Here is a 19911-nt window from a genome sequence, read left to right as displayed (position 1 = left end):
TGAAGTTGCAACAACTTCTTATGAATGTCTTTTTAAATTAGTTCTAATTAGTTTTGTTCATGGTCTTTATTAGTGCATTTTACAGCCAGCCACTATATTAAATCTATTAAATCTGTGTCTCTGTCTTAACAGCTTAAAGAGCAGAGAGAGAAAGAGCGGCGTCAGAAGAAAGCAAAGGCTGGTAGTATCTCAGAGGAAGGAGGAGGAGAGTTTGATGATCTTGTGTCAGCACTGAGATCAGGTGAAGTGTTTGACAAAGACTTATCCAAGCTCAAGCGCAACCGTAAGCGTTCAGGGAACCAAAATCTGGAGATAAGTCGGGAACGAGCAATAACAAAGCTCAATTATTAAATATGGACGATGTGAAGATTACACAAAGTGCAAAACCATAATGAACGACTGCTGCAACCAAGTCGATGAGACTGTCTAAATCCTTTCTGCAGGAAGCGCATCTAGTGCCAATGGCTTTTTTTTCCCCAGGATGAACTTATTCTCCTGTCTTGCTCTCTTCCATATTTACATAATCTGGAATGATGGTAAAAGTGCCTCTCTAGTGCCCAAAGGATTTGTCATCAAACCTTCCCTTTTGATTGATCAAATGGCTTCTCGTTTCCACTACAACTTCACTTGGACCCTTTTGATGGAACAGAAAGCTTGGTGGCTTTTTGCACCAGTTGGGGTGGTGGGTAGGGGAGGATCGTGTGCCAAAGTTTACACTTTTTTTTTTTCAATCTCCAATGCTGAGAAAATGCAAGACAGTCTCAGGATGGTTCTGAATTTTCCTGCCATTTTTGGTTTGGCCTGCCTTCAAGAGTGAATTAGTGGTATTATAGTGTTGTAGTTCTCATCTTCCACTGGATTTCCAAAAGGCAATTGACTTTGAGAAACATGACATTGGTCTCAAGGACTGGTAATCACTGGTGCATGACAAGCAAGTGATGTTGCGTCAGAGGAAGTAGTTGGAGCTGTTCTGTTTCTGAGATGCGTAAAATATTTGGGAAACTCACTTTCCCCACCCACCCACCCCCACTCTAATCACTTGAGTATTTGGAAGTGTGCTATTTAGACCAAGTTGTGAGAAAATAGAAGGAACCATACTCTGAGAGTGATCATCATTAACCTGAACCTGATCAGTTATCATTGCTAAGCAATGTGGTAGGAAATGGTTTGGGGCATAGCAGTATTTCCATTTGTAAACTGCATTATTTTGATAGCACAGTAACACAAATTATTTGAACTAATAAGATGTAGAAACTAAAAAATATATACACAAATGGTTTGTCTGATAGTTGAAAAGGAGAATCTGGTCATTTATTGGAAGCCGTGACTCAACTGGGATGGACATTTTTCATTCTAACAGACTGTCCTTTTCAGCAACTGCAACCTTCCAACAACATTTTCACAGTATTATGTAATTGGACACATTCAAGGATTTTTTCCATCACAATGGAAGTGAGAAAAAAACAATTAAGATATATGGCTGACCCAAAAGGGATTATCCAGTATATTTGAAAACAACTCTTGCAGTGACAATAAACAAGCAGTTTATCGTGTAATAAGAAATTGTCTGCAGAACAGCCAAAACAGAAACAGGCATATGTAGAGAAAGCCAAATAATACTTCCCTGTTTCATTGTTCTTACATGGTTGTACATTAATAGAACTATGCAGTATAGGTTTTTTTTTAATCTTATGAATTGAATAGTTATTCATCAATTCTCAACTGGATCTCAGGAAAAAAAAGATGGTGCAAGCTTGAGCGTGAGCAACATGGAAGCAAAGTTGAAAACGATGTCTGAAAAAGCTTTTCTGCAAAGGCAAAATCCATAGGATTCCAGGGATTATAAAAGACACTCCAATTGTCATGTTAATTACTTGCTTTTGTTGGTATAAAAAAGTTGTGTAGATTCAAGTTTATTTCTGTAAAGTAGAAAATTCCTTTCTCCCTCAAGCACCGATTAATAAGCCATATTGCAAGATTCTCCTATCAACGTTGGGTTGAATGTTGGAACCCTAAATAGAAGTGCTCAAATCTTCAAAAATAATTGTCTTATTTTTTTGTATGTCCTCGTTTTCAGTGCTCTGGTTCTGAATTTTCCTGTTCATAGCATTCCAGAATACAGGATGTTTTCATGACATGTATGGGAAGATAATTTGCCTTCATATAAAAAAACATCTGTCATAGGGCTGCCTGTTTTTTTAAAATATTATTTAGAGCAGTGGTTCTTAAAAGTGTGGTTCTGCCCATCCTCTCAGAAGCCCACAAAATCAAAATTCTTAATATTAAAATCCCATCAAATTGTGAGAACTGGCAATGAATGCAATTTTTTAGTATAGTAAATGTTGATTAATATAATCCATACAAATGAAAGTTCATTTGGAGTCCTCCATAATTTTAAAAGGTGGGAAGGGATCCTTACAGAAAAAGTTTAAGAAACACTGAGTTATAAGATGATCCTTCATCACATGGAAATGAACCCCCCCCCCTATGAAGATTTTCAATCATCCAGGTCATGGTTGTCCCAAAGGTGCTTTTTCAAGAGGCAACTGGACTTTCTGGTTTTTCTTTGAAGACATTTCACTTCTCATTCTCATCCAAGAGGCTGAAGAAGTTTCTTGGATGTGAAGTGAAACATCTTCAAAGAAAAATCAGAAAGTCCAGTTGCCTCTTAAAAAAGCACCTTTGGGATGATCTCTCTCTTCCTCTTTCAGAACTGAATGATTCCACCCTAAATCTTCTTGAAGATTAACAGGGTTGTACTTTGGGGATTCTTCAGGATGAACAAGATATTTTAAAGAAAAATATGAATGCTACATTGAGATTCTGACTGTTCCCTTTAGTAGAAATGTAGTATTACACTATGTCTCTTGTCTTGTCCAGAAAGACTAAAATGGCAGAGTGCAAGGCAAGCCTATTTTCCTTGCACCAAATTTCAAGATTACACCTTCTTCAAAATAATAAACATTGGGTGATATCACCCAGTACTCTCAAATTCCTTAGAGAGATTATATACCAGAAATAAGATGCAGTCCAGTTCAAGTTCTTCATCTGTGACTATACTCCTTTCCTTCCCATAAAGTATAATCTGAGCCATCTAATTGTTACTGCAGTAAGGTAAGTAAATAAGTCACATTGGTACTGCAGTAAGGAACCAGGATAAAAAGAAGGTAGGTCTAGCCATAGGTTTCAGTGGCCATTCCTGATACAGATATCTCTTAGTTTAGATGATTGGCAGATAACCCTGATCTCTGGAAGATACTTAAGAACATTGCATCAGAGTTACGTTAGAAATTTCCTTCCTTTCAGCTAGACTGACCATCAACACCAGTGGCCCCTGCAAAACCCTGAGGAGGTTGCCAATTATCAATGAGGTACTTAAGAGCAGGAAGAGGAAGATTCCATGTTCAAATAAACAATGCATTTTTCTCCCCCTGGGAGTAGGGCAGTCAAGGAAGTTGATATGATAGTTAGAGAGAATCAGACGTTTTATTTTTGCCCCTAGCTCTGCCATATAAGTCCTGTTTTTAAAAAAATATTATTATTGCCAGTATTTCTGCCATTGGTTCCCCAAGATAAAGTATGGGAGTATCTCTTCACCTATTCCTGTACAATCTACAGCAACCTGGATCAGAGATTTATAGGTCTCGGTGGTTTCAATTCTGTTCCTTGCAGTAAGATTTTTTCCCCTAGAGCAATACCTAGCAGTCTGGTTTAGTGATAGGATAATATCTAAAAATAATATTAAATATAATTACACTTACAACAAGATTCATTTGTTTGTAACCAGGGCTCGCTGTATTTTGAGTCATTCCTTCACTTGGCAAATGTCAACTCCCATGAACAGTTGATGGAATTTAGTAGCAACTTCCCATGACCTCTCTTTCAGATTGTCATAGATTTAAATAAAAAATAGCTGGAGCTGAATTCTATGCTCCAAAATAGAAGTTTTCAAAAAAAAAAAAAAAAAATCCCAGTTCAAACCAGGTTTTCTCAGAGGTAACATTGGAATTTATTTACCACCCTCACCCCTGGCCAAAAGCATAGCATCTCTCTGTGTGAAGATTATTAGCTCGGCTGTTGGCCAAATGCCCATGTTTTTTCTTTAGCCAAATGAAGCTATTGCTGAACTTTGCAAATCACATAAAGGTACTGTTTCATAGGTGCTTGAGGCCTAGAACAGCATGGATTATTGAAATTAAATAAATAAATAAAATAAAATAAGCAACAAAAGACCAGAATCCAGTTAAATCCTTTTTTTTTAAAAAAAAACCGTAGGTGATGTTTTTCAGCCACACACACTGCTTTCCCTTATTTCTTGATATTTGGTGATCCATTTTTTTGAAAAAAGACATCCCCAGAGGTGCTGCATTGTTTATGTTGCAAAGTTAGCAAGTGGGGTCTATCGGAGTCCACTCAAAATGCACAGATGTATCATGTGCATGCCTTGAATTTGTGCATGCAACTTGAAGCAGAGAAGTCCATTTCTCCATCCAGTTTTCTATCCCTTCCCGAGAAGTCAAGAGAGAGGACTGAACTTTGGCTCCTGTATTGATGTAGATAACAGCTGTAACATGTTATGTTCAGTTTATTCCCTCTCAAGAAGGGAACCTGAGAATGTTCAGTCTGAAAAAAAAATTCACATAGGGCTGAGAGGGAACAACTCTTATATCAAAACATCCAGAACAAATGAGATAACTCTCGTGGTATCCTAAGCAAAAGTGCTTTTTTTTTTTTTGCTTTTCCACATCTTACGAAGAAGCAATAATATCTCGTAGCAGTTTATCTGACCGCAAGATATGACAGCAATAACTTTCTGGTTAAGAGGCTAAACTGTGCATTACCACAGACCAGGGGAAAGAAACAAAGAGTAACTTTTTAACCATTATGTCTCCTGACTTAATTGGGGCAGCCCAAAAACAAGATTAGCCTTTTGTGGAGATCCTGTTTCATATAAATGTCTATGGAGATTCTCAGATATCCTGTTAATGGTTATCCCAAGGTGCTTTTCAAAAGGCAGCTAGACTTCCTTGAAGATGTTTTGCTTCTCATCCAAGAAGCTTCTTCAATTCTGACTGTATGGCGGGGAATGGAAGGGTTTGTATTCCTAGTAATTCCTTTGGAAAAGCACCTTTGGAACTGTTTCATATAAATTAGACAATTTTTACACAGATGCATTTATAGTCAAAGCCTAATTCTATTTTTGAAGTTTTGTGATAGGTTGGTCCTTTTTCCTCCACAGTCTCTTGACTATTCGTGTCATCCAACTGTATCTAAAGGTAGTCCTCAACTTACAACAGTTTGTTTAGTGACTGTTTTCAAAGTTGAAAAATGTGACTTGTGGCCATTTTCACAGTTACGACCTTTGCAGCATCCCCACAGTCATGTGATCAAATTTTAGATGCTTGGCACCTGGTTCATATTTATGACCGTTGCTGTGCCATAAGACCATGTGATCACCTTTTGCAATCTTCTGACAAGCAAAGTCAATAGGGAAGCCAGATTCACTTAACAACTGGGTTATTAACTTACCAACTGCAGTGATTCACTTAATGATTGTGGCAAGAAGGGTCGTAAAATGGGGCAACACTCACTTAACAACAGAAATTTTGGGCTCAATTATCATAAGTCAAGGAGTACCTGTAGTGCAGTCAAAGAATTAATGTTTAACACATAAGAAAGGGAGTTAGGTTTTTTCAAAATACAAACCATGTAAAATACCTGCAACATAGGGAAATAATTACTGGAAGATGCACTTCTAACAGAAGCTGCTCTTTTGGATCCATTGCTGAATAGCAGTGATATAAGTAATTTACCAGTTCTGGCTAGTAAACATACTGTTTGTTAGATCCAACCCTGTTCATCTATTTCAATCCAATGCAGCATTTTCTTTATGTGCAAAATACCAGTTCACGCAAAGCATTCCAAGGAATAATAAAGCAGATGAAGTCGCCCTCACCCCAAAATGCTGTAGCAATGTGACTTAAAGTGGTACTTCTCATTTGTAAGAAATGTCCTTGCTCTTTGGAAATAGGGTCACTAGTTCGAGACAGAGAGAAAAAGGGTGGAAGGATTTCATCATGGGGGATGCTAGACTACTGCTTTATTTGGTAGCTTTGCTTTTGCTTCCCAGGTTGAACCTCAGCGGAGAGCATTTGTACAGTTCTGTTATGTACATGATGTATGCAGTCTTGTTTAATATTTTTTTAAGTTTTAATTAAAAATATTAGGAATATTTTTAAGGGAAACCTGTAAATGCTACACTTCTATTTATTTTGCCATGTTTTAGTTTGCTTTGTGTGTGTGTGTGTGTGTGTGTGTGTGTGTGTGTGTGTGTGTGTGTGTGTGTCTGTACACCATGTTGCAGCCATGACTATTGAGACTGCACCGGGCATTATGAGCAAACTGAGTGATGTCTTGGTACTCCATGGACAGAGCAGACAAAGGCTGGGTGTGTTCACGTTTGTCCCAATACCACAAATGGGCTCTGTATCTCCAGAAAGGGAAAGCTCTTTGTTCAGAAGTGCTTATCTTCCATAATATACAACAGAGTTCCACTCCTTTCTGACGTTGTGGACCGGCCAGGGTGGGTGGGAAAGGGAGAGTCCACATGAATAGTGGGTGAGAGTGCATGCATGCACATGCAGCTCCATTTGCACAAACAGCAGAGGTGTGCGCCCTACTGCTTGCCCACCACTTCCACAGCTCGATTCCTAATGGTTCAAGGCCTGATAATGGGTTGTGGGCCTGGGGGTTAGGGGCCCCTGCTGTACGAGACCCACAGTGATCAAATGGATTTGCCAATCAAATCCAAAGGGCGAGGTAATGTCAGTCATGCATAAATGACACATATGCAACTGGCCAGCATCTGGGTGATGTTTAACCTTGGACCCAAATTGGGGAGGAATGAGCAAGATGGCAACCCCCTCTACCCTATCATTTTTCTAACTTTTCTAGAGACATCTATAAAATATGCAATTTTTGTCTTTGTCCTCTCAGTCATGTTCTAGACTAGAAGGTAAGACAAGCTCAAAGACTTGAGATGGATTCTTCTCCTAGTGAATGATTTTTGCTTACTTGATAAGTTCACATTGCAAAATGGTTAGAAGGTATCATTCTTCTCTCCTCTATGAGCACAGAAATAAGTGGAAGAATCCCAGCCTTTCATATGTTAACTAATCTGCCTTAAGCAATCTTAAACATCTGTCTCTGGAGTGTCCCCATCCACAACCAGTAAAGGGCTTCTTATTCTTTGTGTGGATATCAAGTCACACTCTTCTAATGCTGTGGTGTCTCCTCATTTGTTGGTCAACTTAATTCTGTACCTGAATTAAATGTACAAACCTTGTAGCATCCTTTTTATCTGCACCTTTTATAAGAATATAATGTAACACTAAAAAGAAAAAAAGATGTTGCCCCTGTTTATTTCAATGAGTTATTTCGTTAGTGGAGCCAAATATATTTAAGCAATAAACTCTAATAATATTCACTAAATTTGTTTACTCTTTGGTTTTTCATTTGACAACAGTATCATTCCATTCACGATAGATTGACAGTTTCTGTTAATGCAGTAGTCTCCAAAATGTATTGGGAGGTTGGGGATGAGAAAAGCTTAAGGAATAAGTATGTCCAATCAGGATTGTGTTTTGAAAGAGCAACTCTCAGATAATGGAATTTCCCAAATGGGAATATCCATAATATGTCTACTTATTGGGGAAAGTGATACCAACATTTTAAAACTAGCCCTGATCTCCAAAGTTCAATGACAACAAAAGTCACTATGCCCACTCAGTCCCCAAAAGGTTGCTGTGCCATCTCTACATTTCCAAGCCATGCAGGAATCAAGTGAATGTTCTTCCATCTAGCAGGAATGTCTGGAACTCTCAGCTGCATTTAGCTTCACAATAACTCAGTGAAATAAATAAGATTAGATTGAAAAAGAGCATCCTTGGCCCAGCCACCGTGTTTCCTACTTGAATTGGATATGGACTGAGTGCAACGTGCTAGGCACACAATCATTATTATTCTCACAGAGAGGGAAAAAAAGCATTCACTATCAATATATGATATTGTAATCAAAACTAAATGGACAAATGAAGCAAAATTACTCAATTTTATATCCTTTGAACCAATTAAAGAAGATTTGAGTTCCCTTAGAGTGGAATTCTAATCTGTTTGGGACATTTTGACAACATGTCCAACATGAAAAATGTTTACTGGATTAACAATTGATTATGAAAGAGGGTTAGATGAGTTACAAAACAAGATTCCAGAGTTTAAATAAGATAGCAAAGTCTGGCTTCTTGGATTATTTCCAACCTTTTCACCAGCAGTGAAAATAGAAGGCACCTCTGTTTTCATCTGAGTAAGGAAATAATGTGTTGCATATGTTTGTATGCACTCACAAATACTTTCTCCCTAGAGATTAACCACAGAGGCCTATTGCAAATAAATCCCTAGATATGGTTGGGCCCAGAGGAAATCTTCCCTTCCAGATTTTATTGGTTAGGCGGATGTCCCAGGAAGTAGATGTTCTCAACAATACTCTGGTCCTGAGAGAGGTGAGGCTTTAAAGAGGACAAAAGCATGTTGAATTGTATTAAGAAGCTAACTGGTTAGAAGTAGAGTTGTGGAGTTGGCAAAATACTAGTCTTATAAATGCTCGAGGTAGTGTCTTCTGGACCAGCTGCATCTTCTAAATGAATTCAAGTACAGCCCCATATAGAGTGTACTAGATAATCAATGACCTATTGGATTGTTTCAGAGATATTTCCTTACCTAAATATAGAACAATCACAGATGGCCAAAAATTGAGAACAAAAATGTCTTCCATCTCCCTGTTAACTTTCTCCAGTAAGTTTCATTATAGGAAGCTTGCAGAGTGTCAAAAACCACTTCCTCCCTCCCTCCCCTTCTCTCCCCTCCAAGAAGTCAGGTATATGCCTGCTGTTGTGTATGGGAAGAGAACTTCCAGAGTGTATTGCAGTTGGGAAGCTAGCAAGGGGCTTCTCTATTAACTTGTGGGGGAAGTTGTCAGGGAACACTGACAATGACAATTTCATAACTGTGGCTCATTTTGACAGCAATGCTGAATGGCAACAGCAGCACATCAGTGCTGAAGAGCATAAACGTCCCCAAATTTCATTCCTTCCGGAGTAATGACTACCAGCCTTAGCCCATTGGAAGTATCTTTGTTGACGAAGTTTTTTTCTACGATGCAGTGTTTCACCCAATTGAATGCTACAAAGCATCAAGTGGACACCAATGTTTTAATAATATATACTACCATACTATATACAGTGGCAACAGTCTGACCAAAAGGTGATTAGGGCATGTGTGACTGTAAGAAATGCTCCCCAAAGCAGAATTTGATGCAACTGGCAAACAAGATGGAGTTGCATATTGGCCCTCCTGAACACAACTGTTACCTGCTCCTCAGTCAGCAGCTGGCTTGGGGGATTATCAGATTATGTAGCACTTTTCTGCACAGGGGTTTATGATCCCATCCAGGGATGTCAATTATCTTCCAAATCCAGAGTCATTCCATCTTGCTGGAATTAAACATGTGGGGTTTTCTTCTCCTGGAATTTTTATTTTGACAGCTCTACGTCTAATTCAACCATTTTTTTAAAAAAAATTCAATCTTTCTTCTGCTGACTTCACCCACCACACCAAACTAGAACATTTGCATGCTTTCCCTGTCTCTAGCCTTTTCTGCCAATAAGAATAACTGAGCTTTGCATGAATTCTCTGTGAACCTAAAAGCATGGAGCCTTTGGCAATATTTTGCCTTTTTCCACCAACCACAAGTGGAATTAAATTTGGACAAAATATGGAGTGTCTCCTGAATTGCCAGCCACAATAGGAGACATGAGACTTTGTGGGTAGATAGAGTTATCACCTCTACTCAACTGTTTATTACTTAGTCTGTGAAGGATACCCTCCAATTTTCTTTCCAATGCCGATTTCCACCAGCAGTCAATGCCACACACAGATATAGCTCATAATATTTCTCTGCAGCACCATGATTTGGCTGCAGAAGCAGAGATTACTGAAACTTAACTCTTGAGGGAAAGGCATTTGCTTTCCTAAAGCAAATGACATCAGCCCAGAGATCTCTAAAGGGGATGAAAGAGCCCTAGATACTGAGGTAGAAGAAGCAGAAACTTCCCTCCGCCCCAGGAGTTTAATAAGATATTTTTTCTCAACAGACATAAGGAAGCAGTAGCAACAGTAGTAATATTTAGATTAGCATACCGATTTATAGTGCTTTACAGCAGGAGTTCCCAACCCCCCGTCGGTGGATTGGCAGCAGTCTGCAGCATGCCGGCAATCAGGAAACACAAATAAGTGAAGCCCCATCCATGGGATACAGGTAGCATGCAAAACCACACCCTCTCGGGTCCGTGGAAAAAGCTTTCTCCATGGAACTGGTCCTTGGGACCGAAAAGGTTGGGGGCCTCTGCTTTACAGGCCCCTCTAAGTGATTTACAGAGTCAGGATATTGCTCCCAACAATCTGGGTCCTCATTTTAGCAACCTCAGAATGATGGAAGGCAGAGTCAACCTTGAGCTGGTCAGAATCGAACTCCTGAGAGTGAGTAGTTTTAGCCTGCAAGACTGCATTCTAATCACTGAGCCACCATGGCTCCAACTAAGTTTGAATCAATAACTAGAAGAAAGAACCAACTATACCTTCTTTTAAAAAAATATTTAATTAACTGTCCTAGTGATCCAACAGCAAAACTAACAGTCTAAAACAGTTTCCATCTCATGGTTTTACCAGAAAACCTTGGAATTTTAACCATGATCATTTGTTCTGGGACACAAGAAGTTGGCCTTCCTTTTGTTGTTCCTCCTTCTTTGATATATTAGCAGTAGCTAACAGGAACATAGAATAACAGAGTTGGAAGAGACCTTGGAGGTCTTCTATACATATAAATACATTCACAGATAATTTACATATAGATATAGAACAAAGTCAAAGCACTTACAGATTTTTGTGATATTATAATTTTGATTTCACTGAAAAGATTTTTAGGCCATCCCTCTTAATGTAATTAATGAAATACAGGTTTAGCAATGGTTTTCCCATTTTCTAAAATATACTAATATGCTTTCTGTTTCAATGTTTTCTAAAACAAGTGTCCAAAAAGATAGGCATTTTTAATTTTGTATACAAATAAAACTGTACTTTTTATTAGTCAAACAAACTTTCTCTGACATTATTTCCTTTAACCGATAATATTTTAATTCACCAATCATTAATTCATTTTTCATGAAGTTTAATATTTTGCCCAATTTTATACAAGAAGCTGGAATGTTGTGAAACCTAAGAATTCGCCCCTGAATACTGAAACCATGTTTGAATTTACTTCCTTGCCTGCAAAGAGTACATATTCTAATAAATAAATTAACACGTCCTTCCATTGTGTATAAGTTTATTTTAAAAAGAACATTCTTAGTACAACTTCAGCAAATCTGAATAAACTTTTCATTACCTGGAAACCATTCCCATTTGTGCGTATATCCAAGAATTATATAGATGTACAATGAAAGCATCAAAAAACATCATTAGCTACTCTGTTTGAATATAAGCATGAAAAATTAGGACCACCTTTCCAAAACCACAAGAAGGGAATCCAATCTATTCATTAACAGGCAGGTTATAATTTTTTAAAAACAAGCCTATCTAAATACCCCGTTATCAGTGCACAGATTTTTTCAGAAATCAACACGGAACCATTGTAAATTCTGAGTTTTCTTTCAATAAAATTAATTCTAAAGCCCTTTTAGTATACATTAGTTCACTACATTTATGCAAGAAAAACCAAACTTCAGAAAAGATATATTTTTAGTTTAAATATCTGCTGGCCTGTTTACATTAAATTACAGACTTAATGGCTTAATAGTCAAGCAACTCAATGTACAATGTATTAAGATTTTAACAGTGCTTGGACACCCCTAAAGAAATCATCGTCCCCATAATGTTAGAACAGGTTACTGGTGCAGAGGAAACAAGTAAAACACCTTTCCAACAGTTGCATTCTTGTTTATCGCAGTCATATCATAGAAAAGTACACAGAACAATTTTTTAGGTCATCAGAGACTTTTATAAGATTCAGTGATCTTCAGACACTTAACATTTTCTGATACCACAGGAAAGAACCAAAATGTAATGATATGCTTCATACTTTCCTATGTTTCTTATCAAGTGCACTTATAAAAAAATGTGTTATTATTTTTCACCATATACAGGACATGTCGGAAAATACACAGCAATGTAAAACAGCAAAAATTCATTTTCCTTCCCCGATAAGGACAAATATGACATACTTTATTCCATTCATAAAGACTTAAAGATGGAATAACTATCATATCTATCTGTATACTGTATATAGCCATTTTCTGTTCTCACACACAATTGCAATTTGCTGAATATTTTTTTAAAAAAATCACAGTCATAATCAGGCTAAAGCTAAAATCTTATAGTATAAAATTATCCGGATGCACAGAAATATACCTTAACGGAAACAACTCTAAAGTGACATCAAGCGATAACAATCTTTTCAGGCTGAAGCAACACATCACAATTTCTCCTAGGAGCCAGAATATGTATATTAAATCAATTTTTAAACAAAATATTTCAACTAGCCAAAATATTGTGAGATATCATACAAACATATGTATTTCTCCAATTATGGTCATTTAATAAAAAAGTCTGTTGGTCAGTAGTCTCCATTAAATGGCGTCATGTAACTAACCCCTGTAATTGAAGAAACATGGAGTGACCACAGCAATCAGTCTGTGCTTAAAGCCCTCTTGTCAAGTATAAACGTGAACTATTGCTCTTACTAAGTAATTCAACTGACATTATGTTTACACACATTACAACAGATAAACTTATGCAAGGAAAATTTAATCAAAGAATATTATTTGGAGCAATAAGGAGAATTTAAGCAATGCATATTATTTGGTACAAACAATAGTTTATGAATTACATAAATAAATGGGGGAAGGGACTATTTCTATTTGGAAATAGTGTGAAAAGTCTAACTACAGGAAAAAGTAAATTGCCTTCTACAAAGTTGTCCATTTCCAGCCCCATGACATGTATCCTTTTCATTCTCCTTTTTCCCAGACTTGGGACATTCTTCCCTAAAGTTTGTTTTCCTTTGTAACGCATTTGCAATACAATCTAAAAATCAAAAGGCAAGAAAAAGATGATATTTCACACAGAAATATATTCATTTTAAATGGCTCTCCTCAGCATATGTCCTCTCTTGATGATTTTCAAATCAAGAAACTGACAGAAGGTTATGTGGAGATATAACGAATGATTTGACATTAGTGGTGGGATTCAACATTTTTTAGTACCGGTTCTGTGGGCATGGCTTTGTGGGCGTGGCAGCAAAATCCCCATTCCCTCTCCACTCTCACAATTTCTGCTACCAGTTCTCCAAAACCTGTCAGAACTGGCTGAATACCACCTCTGGTTTGACTATGGTTTTTGGAATTAAAAAGAAAAGTGGGGAGTTTTTTTAAAGCCTTTCAGAAATATCAAATTGAACTGAACTAATGTCCATCATAGATTCTGAGTTGCTGCAATAACAGAAATCTTACAAAGATTTTAATAATCAGAAAGAAGGCAACCAATGCATTTGGAATTAAGTCATTTCTGCTCTAGATATTATTTTGCCTTATTCTGGTGAATAAGTGAACCAGACGTTCTTTCCATGACATGAGACAGGTCATGATTGTCCCAACTTCACAGCTTTATGGAAATACCATAGTTCTAAATTAAACGTCAGCGAACAGGATGGGGAACCAATTCTTGAGATTACTGCTAAATTAATTGGTTGTGGTTAAAAACGTCTGACATTGCCTTACAGCTATTCCTTGAGATTCAACAATAATTATGGCTGGATTTTCTGTCAGTAAGCAATGTGGCCATTAGGCAAAATGTAACGTGATCATATTATTTAGTTTAGTGATGGCAATCCCAGGACACTCTGTTGCCATTATTAACTGAATGCCACAGGTCTTATGTGAGGGTTCACCTGATCCAAGCCATTCCTAGCTTGGTTGTTCCCAACCTCGAGCCTTGATAGCAGGCTGCTTCCTCTTGAAACCACCCTATCTCCCCTTCCCCCCATCTCTGCCCTTTTGGTAGTCCTGCATAGAGCCACTCTTCGGTTGCAGCAGCGGCATTGGGGCTCTTCCCATCCCCAACTCTGGGTCTCAACTCCAACTCCAGTGCTGCTGCCACCATTGCCAAAAAGTACCGCCTCAGGCCTGTGTCATGACCAGCCACCCTAGCGCCACAGTGCAACCCCCTCCCCTTGCCCTTTGCAGGCACTGCTGGGCTTAGCCTCTTTTGTCCTGCTGCTGACAAGGCCTGGCCCTATGCAAGGCAGCTTCTTCCTGAGACTGCTCATGTCATTCTCTGAATAGCACGTCCCTTCTTGCAATGAAAGATGGTGGTAACTCAAGGGTTATTTGTACGGTCCAATCTCTGTATTGATAATAAACCTTGGCAATGAACAATGAATGTAAAATCCCCTCACCTTGGATTAGATTTATTAAGAAAAAAATGGGAAAAAGCAACTATCCTTATATATATGGAACTATTTAAAGGTAATTGAAAAAGTTGTTACATTCTGATTTTCCTATGTATCTTTGGTGTACTGGGAAGAACCCTATCTCTTTCAAACAGACAAATCAGTCTGCCCTTGGGTTCCAAGTGGGAGAATTCTCCCAGAAACTTTCTATCTTAGATCACGAACCAATGTTTTTTATCCCAGCCAAAGCAATGGCTGGGATAGAGTAGTGAGTGGGATAGAGTAGTGAGGCTAGAGTAGTGAGTGCCCCTCGGGGCCTATTTATGTTCATAAATCATTTCCCTCAATTCCAGGAAATTGTGATAATTATTCTGATCAACTAAAAATAAATGTAGAAAAGAGTCAAGTTTCATTTATCTTTGAAGCACAATAGCAAAATGTAGGCACTTCTTTACGATCATTTTTTGGACTTCATTAAAGTGCAAAATATTATAGAAGAACAAGCAATTTTTACCCAGTCTGCTCATGCATGGAGCACGTTTTATCACATTTAGCTGAAAATGGTTGGGTTCCAAATATCACCTCAAAATGTCTCTTGATGCCACTGTTATTTCACTATATTACCAATCCCTTGGGTCCTTCATTCAGAGAATCCAAAGTATCTCTCCTTGAAACCGACTTCTGAGTATTATTATGTGAAAGGATAATGCTCTGATTGTCCTCTGCATAAACTCTAATTGACTTGAATAAAACCTTTCTTTTTCTGCCTACTTGAAGGAGCATTTGCTATGCAAATACATGCAGAGCACATAGAGTGGGAGGAATATTAGCAAAATGAGCCTCAAGATGTATCCTCCTAATCCTGTAGAAGAGGAGAAGATACTACTTTCATTTAAAATGCTATTGATCAGTTTTAAAGCAACAATGTTCAGAATTAAAATACTTTGTGGTTTGTCTAAAGGATCTTGCATCTAAAAATTTCCTGGGTCGGGGAAAAACGGACTAGAAAATTTAATGAATAAATAACAAAAATGCATCTGTGGCCAGAAACTTAGGATATTTTGTCCTACTTGTTTCAACCCCAGTGCCTTACTTACAAAGAATTACATCCACTTCAATGTCAATATGAAGTTTATAATGGGATTGAACATCTAGGGTAGTATTGGCGAACTTTTTTGGCACCAAGTAACAAAACTGGAGTGTGTGCAGGGGGAACTGCTGGAAACTGGAAGAGCATGTGCACGCCGGGAAGCTGAGCTTCTGGTTTTTGGCATGCACACCTGGTCTTACCTGGTCTTCCAGTTTCTGGTGCACATGCACCTGTGAAGACCAGCTGGCGGGTACACATGTGCATGCTAGAACCCAGAAGAGCAACAGGTGATCGCTGGTGGGCCCGGAGAGATGGCTCTGCATGCCACTTCTGGCACACGTGCCATATGTTCGCCAACACGGATCTAGGGGTTTAGGATTGTTTGTTTGGTTATTTATTTATTGTGCTATGAAAGGAAGGCATCAAATTTTCCATCCCATCATGCCAGTCAGGTTTAGACATACCGAGCGCACATTTTCTCTTGGGCATATGCAAAAGAGAGATTTGCCCCAAACCATCTCTTTCCAGGACATGGGTGCACTTTTGTATTTTGAGGAAACTGCAGGAAGAACTTCAGGAGAAAAAAAAGGAAAACAGTGTGCTCAAGTAGAAGTGACAGAACTACCAACTTTTTCATCCAGATTAAAGAGAAATCTATACAGTATTTTTAACTGTATACAGTTTAGTTTGTACCTATTCCTAACCAACAAATATTTGCCTTCCATTTTGAAAGAGAAATTGAAACTAAACTACTATTCAAAATCATATTTTGTCTAGCTGGGAGTGATCAATGTGACTCACAGTTTATATTTTCCAATGTTTGTATATGATATGATACTAAAATCATAATTCATCTGAAAATTCTGGATCTGAATATTCTCAAACAGAAGGTTCATGCTGAAATCCTGCTGGGTGAATATTTTAGTGCAATTAAAAGGAGATGGAAGACCAGAACTTTGCACAAAATCAGAAATAAAGGGCTAAACGCATGTATCCTTAGAATTACTGCAAATCAAAGCAGTGGAAGAACTTAGAACTTACAGGCAAAAAGGTCAGTTGCTACATTAAAGAAAACAGGCAAACCTAAGCCTACGTTATTAGCCAAAACAAGAGAAACAACAAATTATGATTTAGTAAGGTTAATGGTCAGAATTTTGGTTACTACTACTGGAGATGCTGTTGCTAAAATTATATTCCAAGAAGGGGTGGGTTGCTACTAGCACTACTGCCGGTTCGGTGCAAAAAATTTTTTGTGCATGTATGCACATTTACACCAAAAAAATTCTGCGCATGCACAGAACGTTACAAAATGTTATGATCATTCTAATGCAAAAACTAGAAAATGGAAAAAATGCATTTCTGCAATGGAAATTGTTCTGCGCATGCGTAGAACCAAAAATCAAGATGGTGCCGACAATAGAACCGGTTCACGTGTGTGGGCGGCCGAGTTACTATCTACTCAGCCAAACCTGTCCAAACCAGTCGGAACCCACCTCTGATTCCAAGGATAAAGTATGTCAATCTCTTAAATAAAAACTTTTAATCAGTCTCGCTTAAAGTCACCCCTCTGCCCCCCTTGCTTGCTGAGGAGTTTTACATCTTCAATGATTATATCATGGCTCACTGCTTTGCACATATCATACACTGTCAAAGCAGCAAGACTGGCGGCCACCAAAGCTTCCATCTCCACCCCAGTTTTTCCATGGGTGCGGCAGAGAGCCTGAATGGTAACGTTATGTTTTTCTGCATTTAGACTAAGAGTAACCTCAACCAGATTCAATGGGACATTATGGCACAGTGGAATGAGCTGGCTTGTTAGCTTGGCTCCCTGGATTCCAGCTATCTGGGCCACTGCCAGCACATCACCTTTTTTAATTTGGTTCTGTTGCACTAAGTTGAATACCTTTGCACCCAGATGGACCACAGCACAAGCCACTGCAATCCTTTCCGAGTCTGGCTTCCTGCCAACATCTACCATTGATACTCGGCCTTCTCGGTCAATGTGGGTTAAACAATCAGAGGCACCAAGACATTTGGCAGTCGAAAGAGATCTCCAACCCTTCTCTGCTTGGCTTACCATCCTGGAACGAATGTCTCTAGTCACATGGGAAGCCTGTTTGGAGAGAGTTGTTCCTGTCCAAAGGCACTTGTCATTCAAGCTGCGGCTCAAAGTCTTCTGAAGAAAGCAATTGCTACTGAGCTGAGCTTGTGAAATCCTTGATGCGAGTTGTCGTGCTGAGTAAGATCCTGGCAAGGCATGGTGTCCTGTAAACATATTTGTTTTAAACTTTTTCCCCATCTGTTTGAATAAACTTTCTTTCAGAGTCAGGCAGTGGCCTTGTCTGAGGCCCCAATCTTTCAAATTTACTTGGTCCTGCAGGGCATCTTGGAGAAGTGGAAATGACCTTGATGCTGCCTCTGGGGGGGAAAAAAGCAACAAAAGTCGATGTTAGAAGAGGAAAACTACTGTTGATTTTATGCAGTGTTCTACAAATTCCCGTAAAGCAGAGAGAAAAATAAACCTTCTAAAAATACCATTCTGCATAAGGAATCTTTTCTTAAAATTTTCCAGCATTCTTATCAGTTGTTAGAAAGTAGCTGCCCACAATTCAAAGGACTATGTTAATTCTGGGCTTGGATAGGACTTGGCACTGATTCTTGAATAACAAGTCTCCATACTACATGGCAATCTGTATTTGGGGGAAAAAATCCTTGGGTACTTCAAATGCAATTTGTATACGCAGCATGGGAATAATCCAAGGAAAATGAAAGGCCAAGTTGGCAATGGATGTGATCAGTTTAGAAGTCCAATGAAAACTGCTGAAGTTGGCAGAAATCCAGTTCCAGAATTTCACCTATCCAGAAAGTCAAACCATATAAGCAATCAAGGAAGGACGGGATTTACACAGCTAGTGCTATATTTCTTGATGGAATTCACTCATACATGATGGTGACATTTATTTATTTAAAATATTTGTATGGCTGCCGATCTTAAACATACCTCTAGGTGACTCACAGCACTAAAACTGCCAACTATAAAATAGTAAACCATACCCTCCCCCCCCCCCCCAAAAAAAAATCCCACCAAAATTTGAGGGACAAGTGTTTTCTTATCTGTCCACGAAAAACCCAAAATGGGATCTCTTGCTGACGGAGAATATAAGTCAGCTACTATCTGCAAAATCCTTTCCTCTATAATCTTGAGCCGTCTTAACTTGTCCTTTAAAATGGAAGTAGGAAAATCTAGCTGTCTGAGATGTATTAGATAATAAATAAGAAAGTAGTAGAGGGCGTGCATAATATTTCAATTTAAAACATCCTGCTTCAAATTCAAGAGAGATTATTCTGTCCATTATGGAAGTGTTTGAGTCCTGGATGGTTGGAACAAGCCACTTTGAACTCAAAACAATGCAGTATTTCTAATATGAAACATTTCTGTACACCCCTAGAAAGCAACTTCAGAGTCATTAATGACCACAGAATCTTCCCCCCACCAACTAAAAATCCCTTGCACAAAAAGCCTAGAATTTTAAAGCTATGGATTATAGATATTCTAAAAGTATACCCAGATATTATCCAACAGGAAATGACAAATAAAGAATGGCTGAAAAGGGCAGATAGCTTAGAGAGCAGAAAATTAAGGGAAAAATGAGAACAGCTTTCAAATAGCTGAAATTTCAGCAAACATAGACTACCATGCTGTTCCTGAGGACAGTATTATGAATAACGGGAGTTTAAAAAGAAGATTTTAGCTAAATATTAAGACACTTACTAATAGTAAGGAGTTACTCAACAGTTGAACAGATTGCCTTCCATAAACAAAAGCTTAAAATAGTCATCTGTTCAGGGATGTTTTACTTACATTTATCCCTTTCATTGACGTCCAGACAAACACACACCTCTATTCCTGACCCGCTTTGCAAGTGTAAAAGGAGGTCATATCATCCAAGCATAAAGCAGTATTTGTGCTTGATGATATGGAATGAGCACAGGTAGTCCTCGACTTAAGACCGCAATTGAGCCCAAACATTCTGTTGTTAAGTGAGACATTTGTTAAGTGAGTTTTTCCCCACTTTACAACTTTTCTTGCCACAGTTGTTAAGTGAATAACTGCAGTTGATCAGTTAGTAACTTGACTGTCAAGTGAATCTGGCTTCCCCGTTGACTTTGCCTGTCAGGAGGTCGCAAAAGGTGATCACGTGACCCTGGGACACAGCAGCGGTCATAAATGTGAACCAGTTGCTAAGCCTATGAATTTTGATCA

At 38.4% G+C, this 19911-nt stretch overlaps 2 protein-coding genes across 7 annotated transcripts in view; one reads left to right on the top strand and one right to left on the bottom strand.

The window, feature by feature from the left end:
* The window catches only part of DAAM2 (dishevelled associated activator of morphogenesis 2), a 207987-nt gene extending 200496 nt beyond the window's left edge, over positions 1–7491 (top strand). For all 4 annotated transcript variants that reach the window (XM_087717909.1, XM_087717911.1, XM_087717908.1 and 1 more), the window contains one exon: positions 133–7491. In XM_087717909.1, coding sequence (XP_087574035.1) covers positions 133–351 — 219 coding nt within the window. In that variant the 3' untranslated portion in view covers positions 352–7491. The remainder of the gene's footprint in view (positions 1–132) is intronic.
* A 3929-nt stretch (positions 7492–11420) lies between these two features.
* The window catches only part of MOCS1 (molybdenum cofactor synthesis 1), a 38401-nt gene continuing 29910 nt past the window's right edge, over positions 11421–19911 (bottom strand). For 2 of the 3 annotated variants that reach the window (XM_087717905.1, XM_087717906.1), the window contains one exon: positions 11421–18065. In XM_087717905.1, coding sequence (XP_087574031.1) covers positions 17191–18065 — 875 coding nt within the window. In that variant the 3' untranslated portion in view covers positions 11421–17190. The remainder of the gene's footprint in view (positions 18066–19911) is intronic. The other variant, XM_087717907.1, reaches the window with a different exon arrangement.

This window comes from Thamnophis sirtalis, unplaced genomic scaffold, assembly GCF_051295495.1.
Source record: "Thamnophis sirtalis isolate CommonGarterSnake01/CBP01778 unplaced genomic scaffold, rThaSir2_p1.2 scaffold_6, whole genome shotgun sequence".
NCBI classification, from domain to species: domain Eukaryota; kingdom Metazoa; phylum Chordata; class Lepidosauria; order Squamata; family Natricidae; genus Thamnophis; species Thamnophis sirtalis.
Note: the sequence above shows the minus strand (reverse complement) of the source record. Positions and strands in the feature narration are given on the sequence as shown.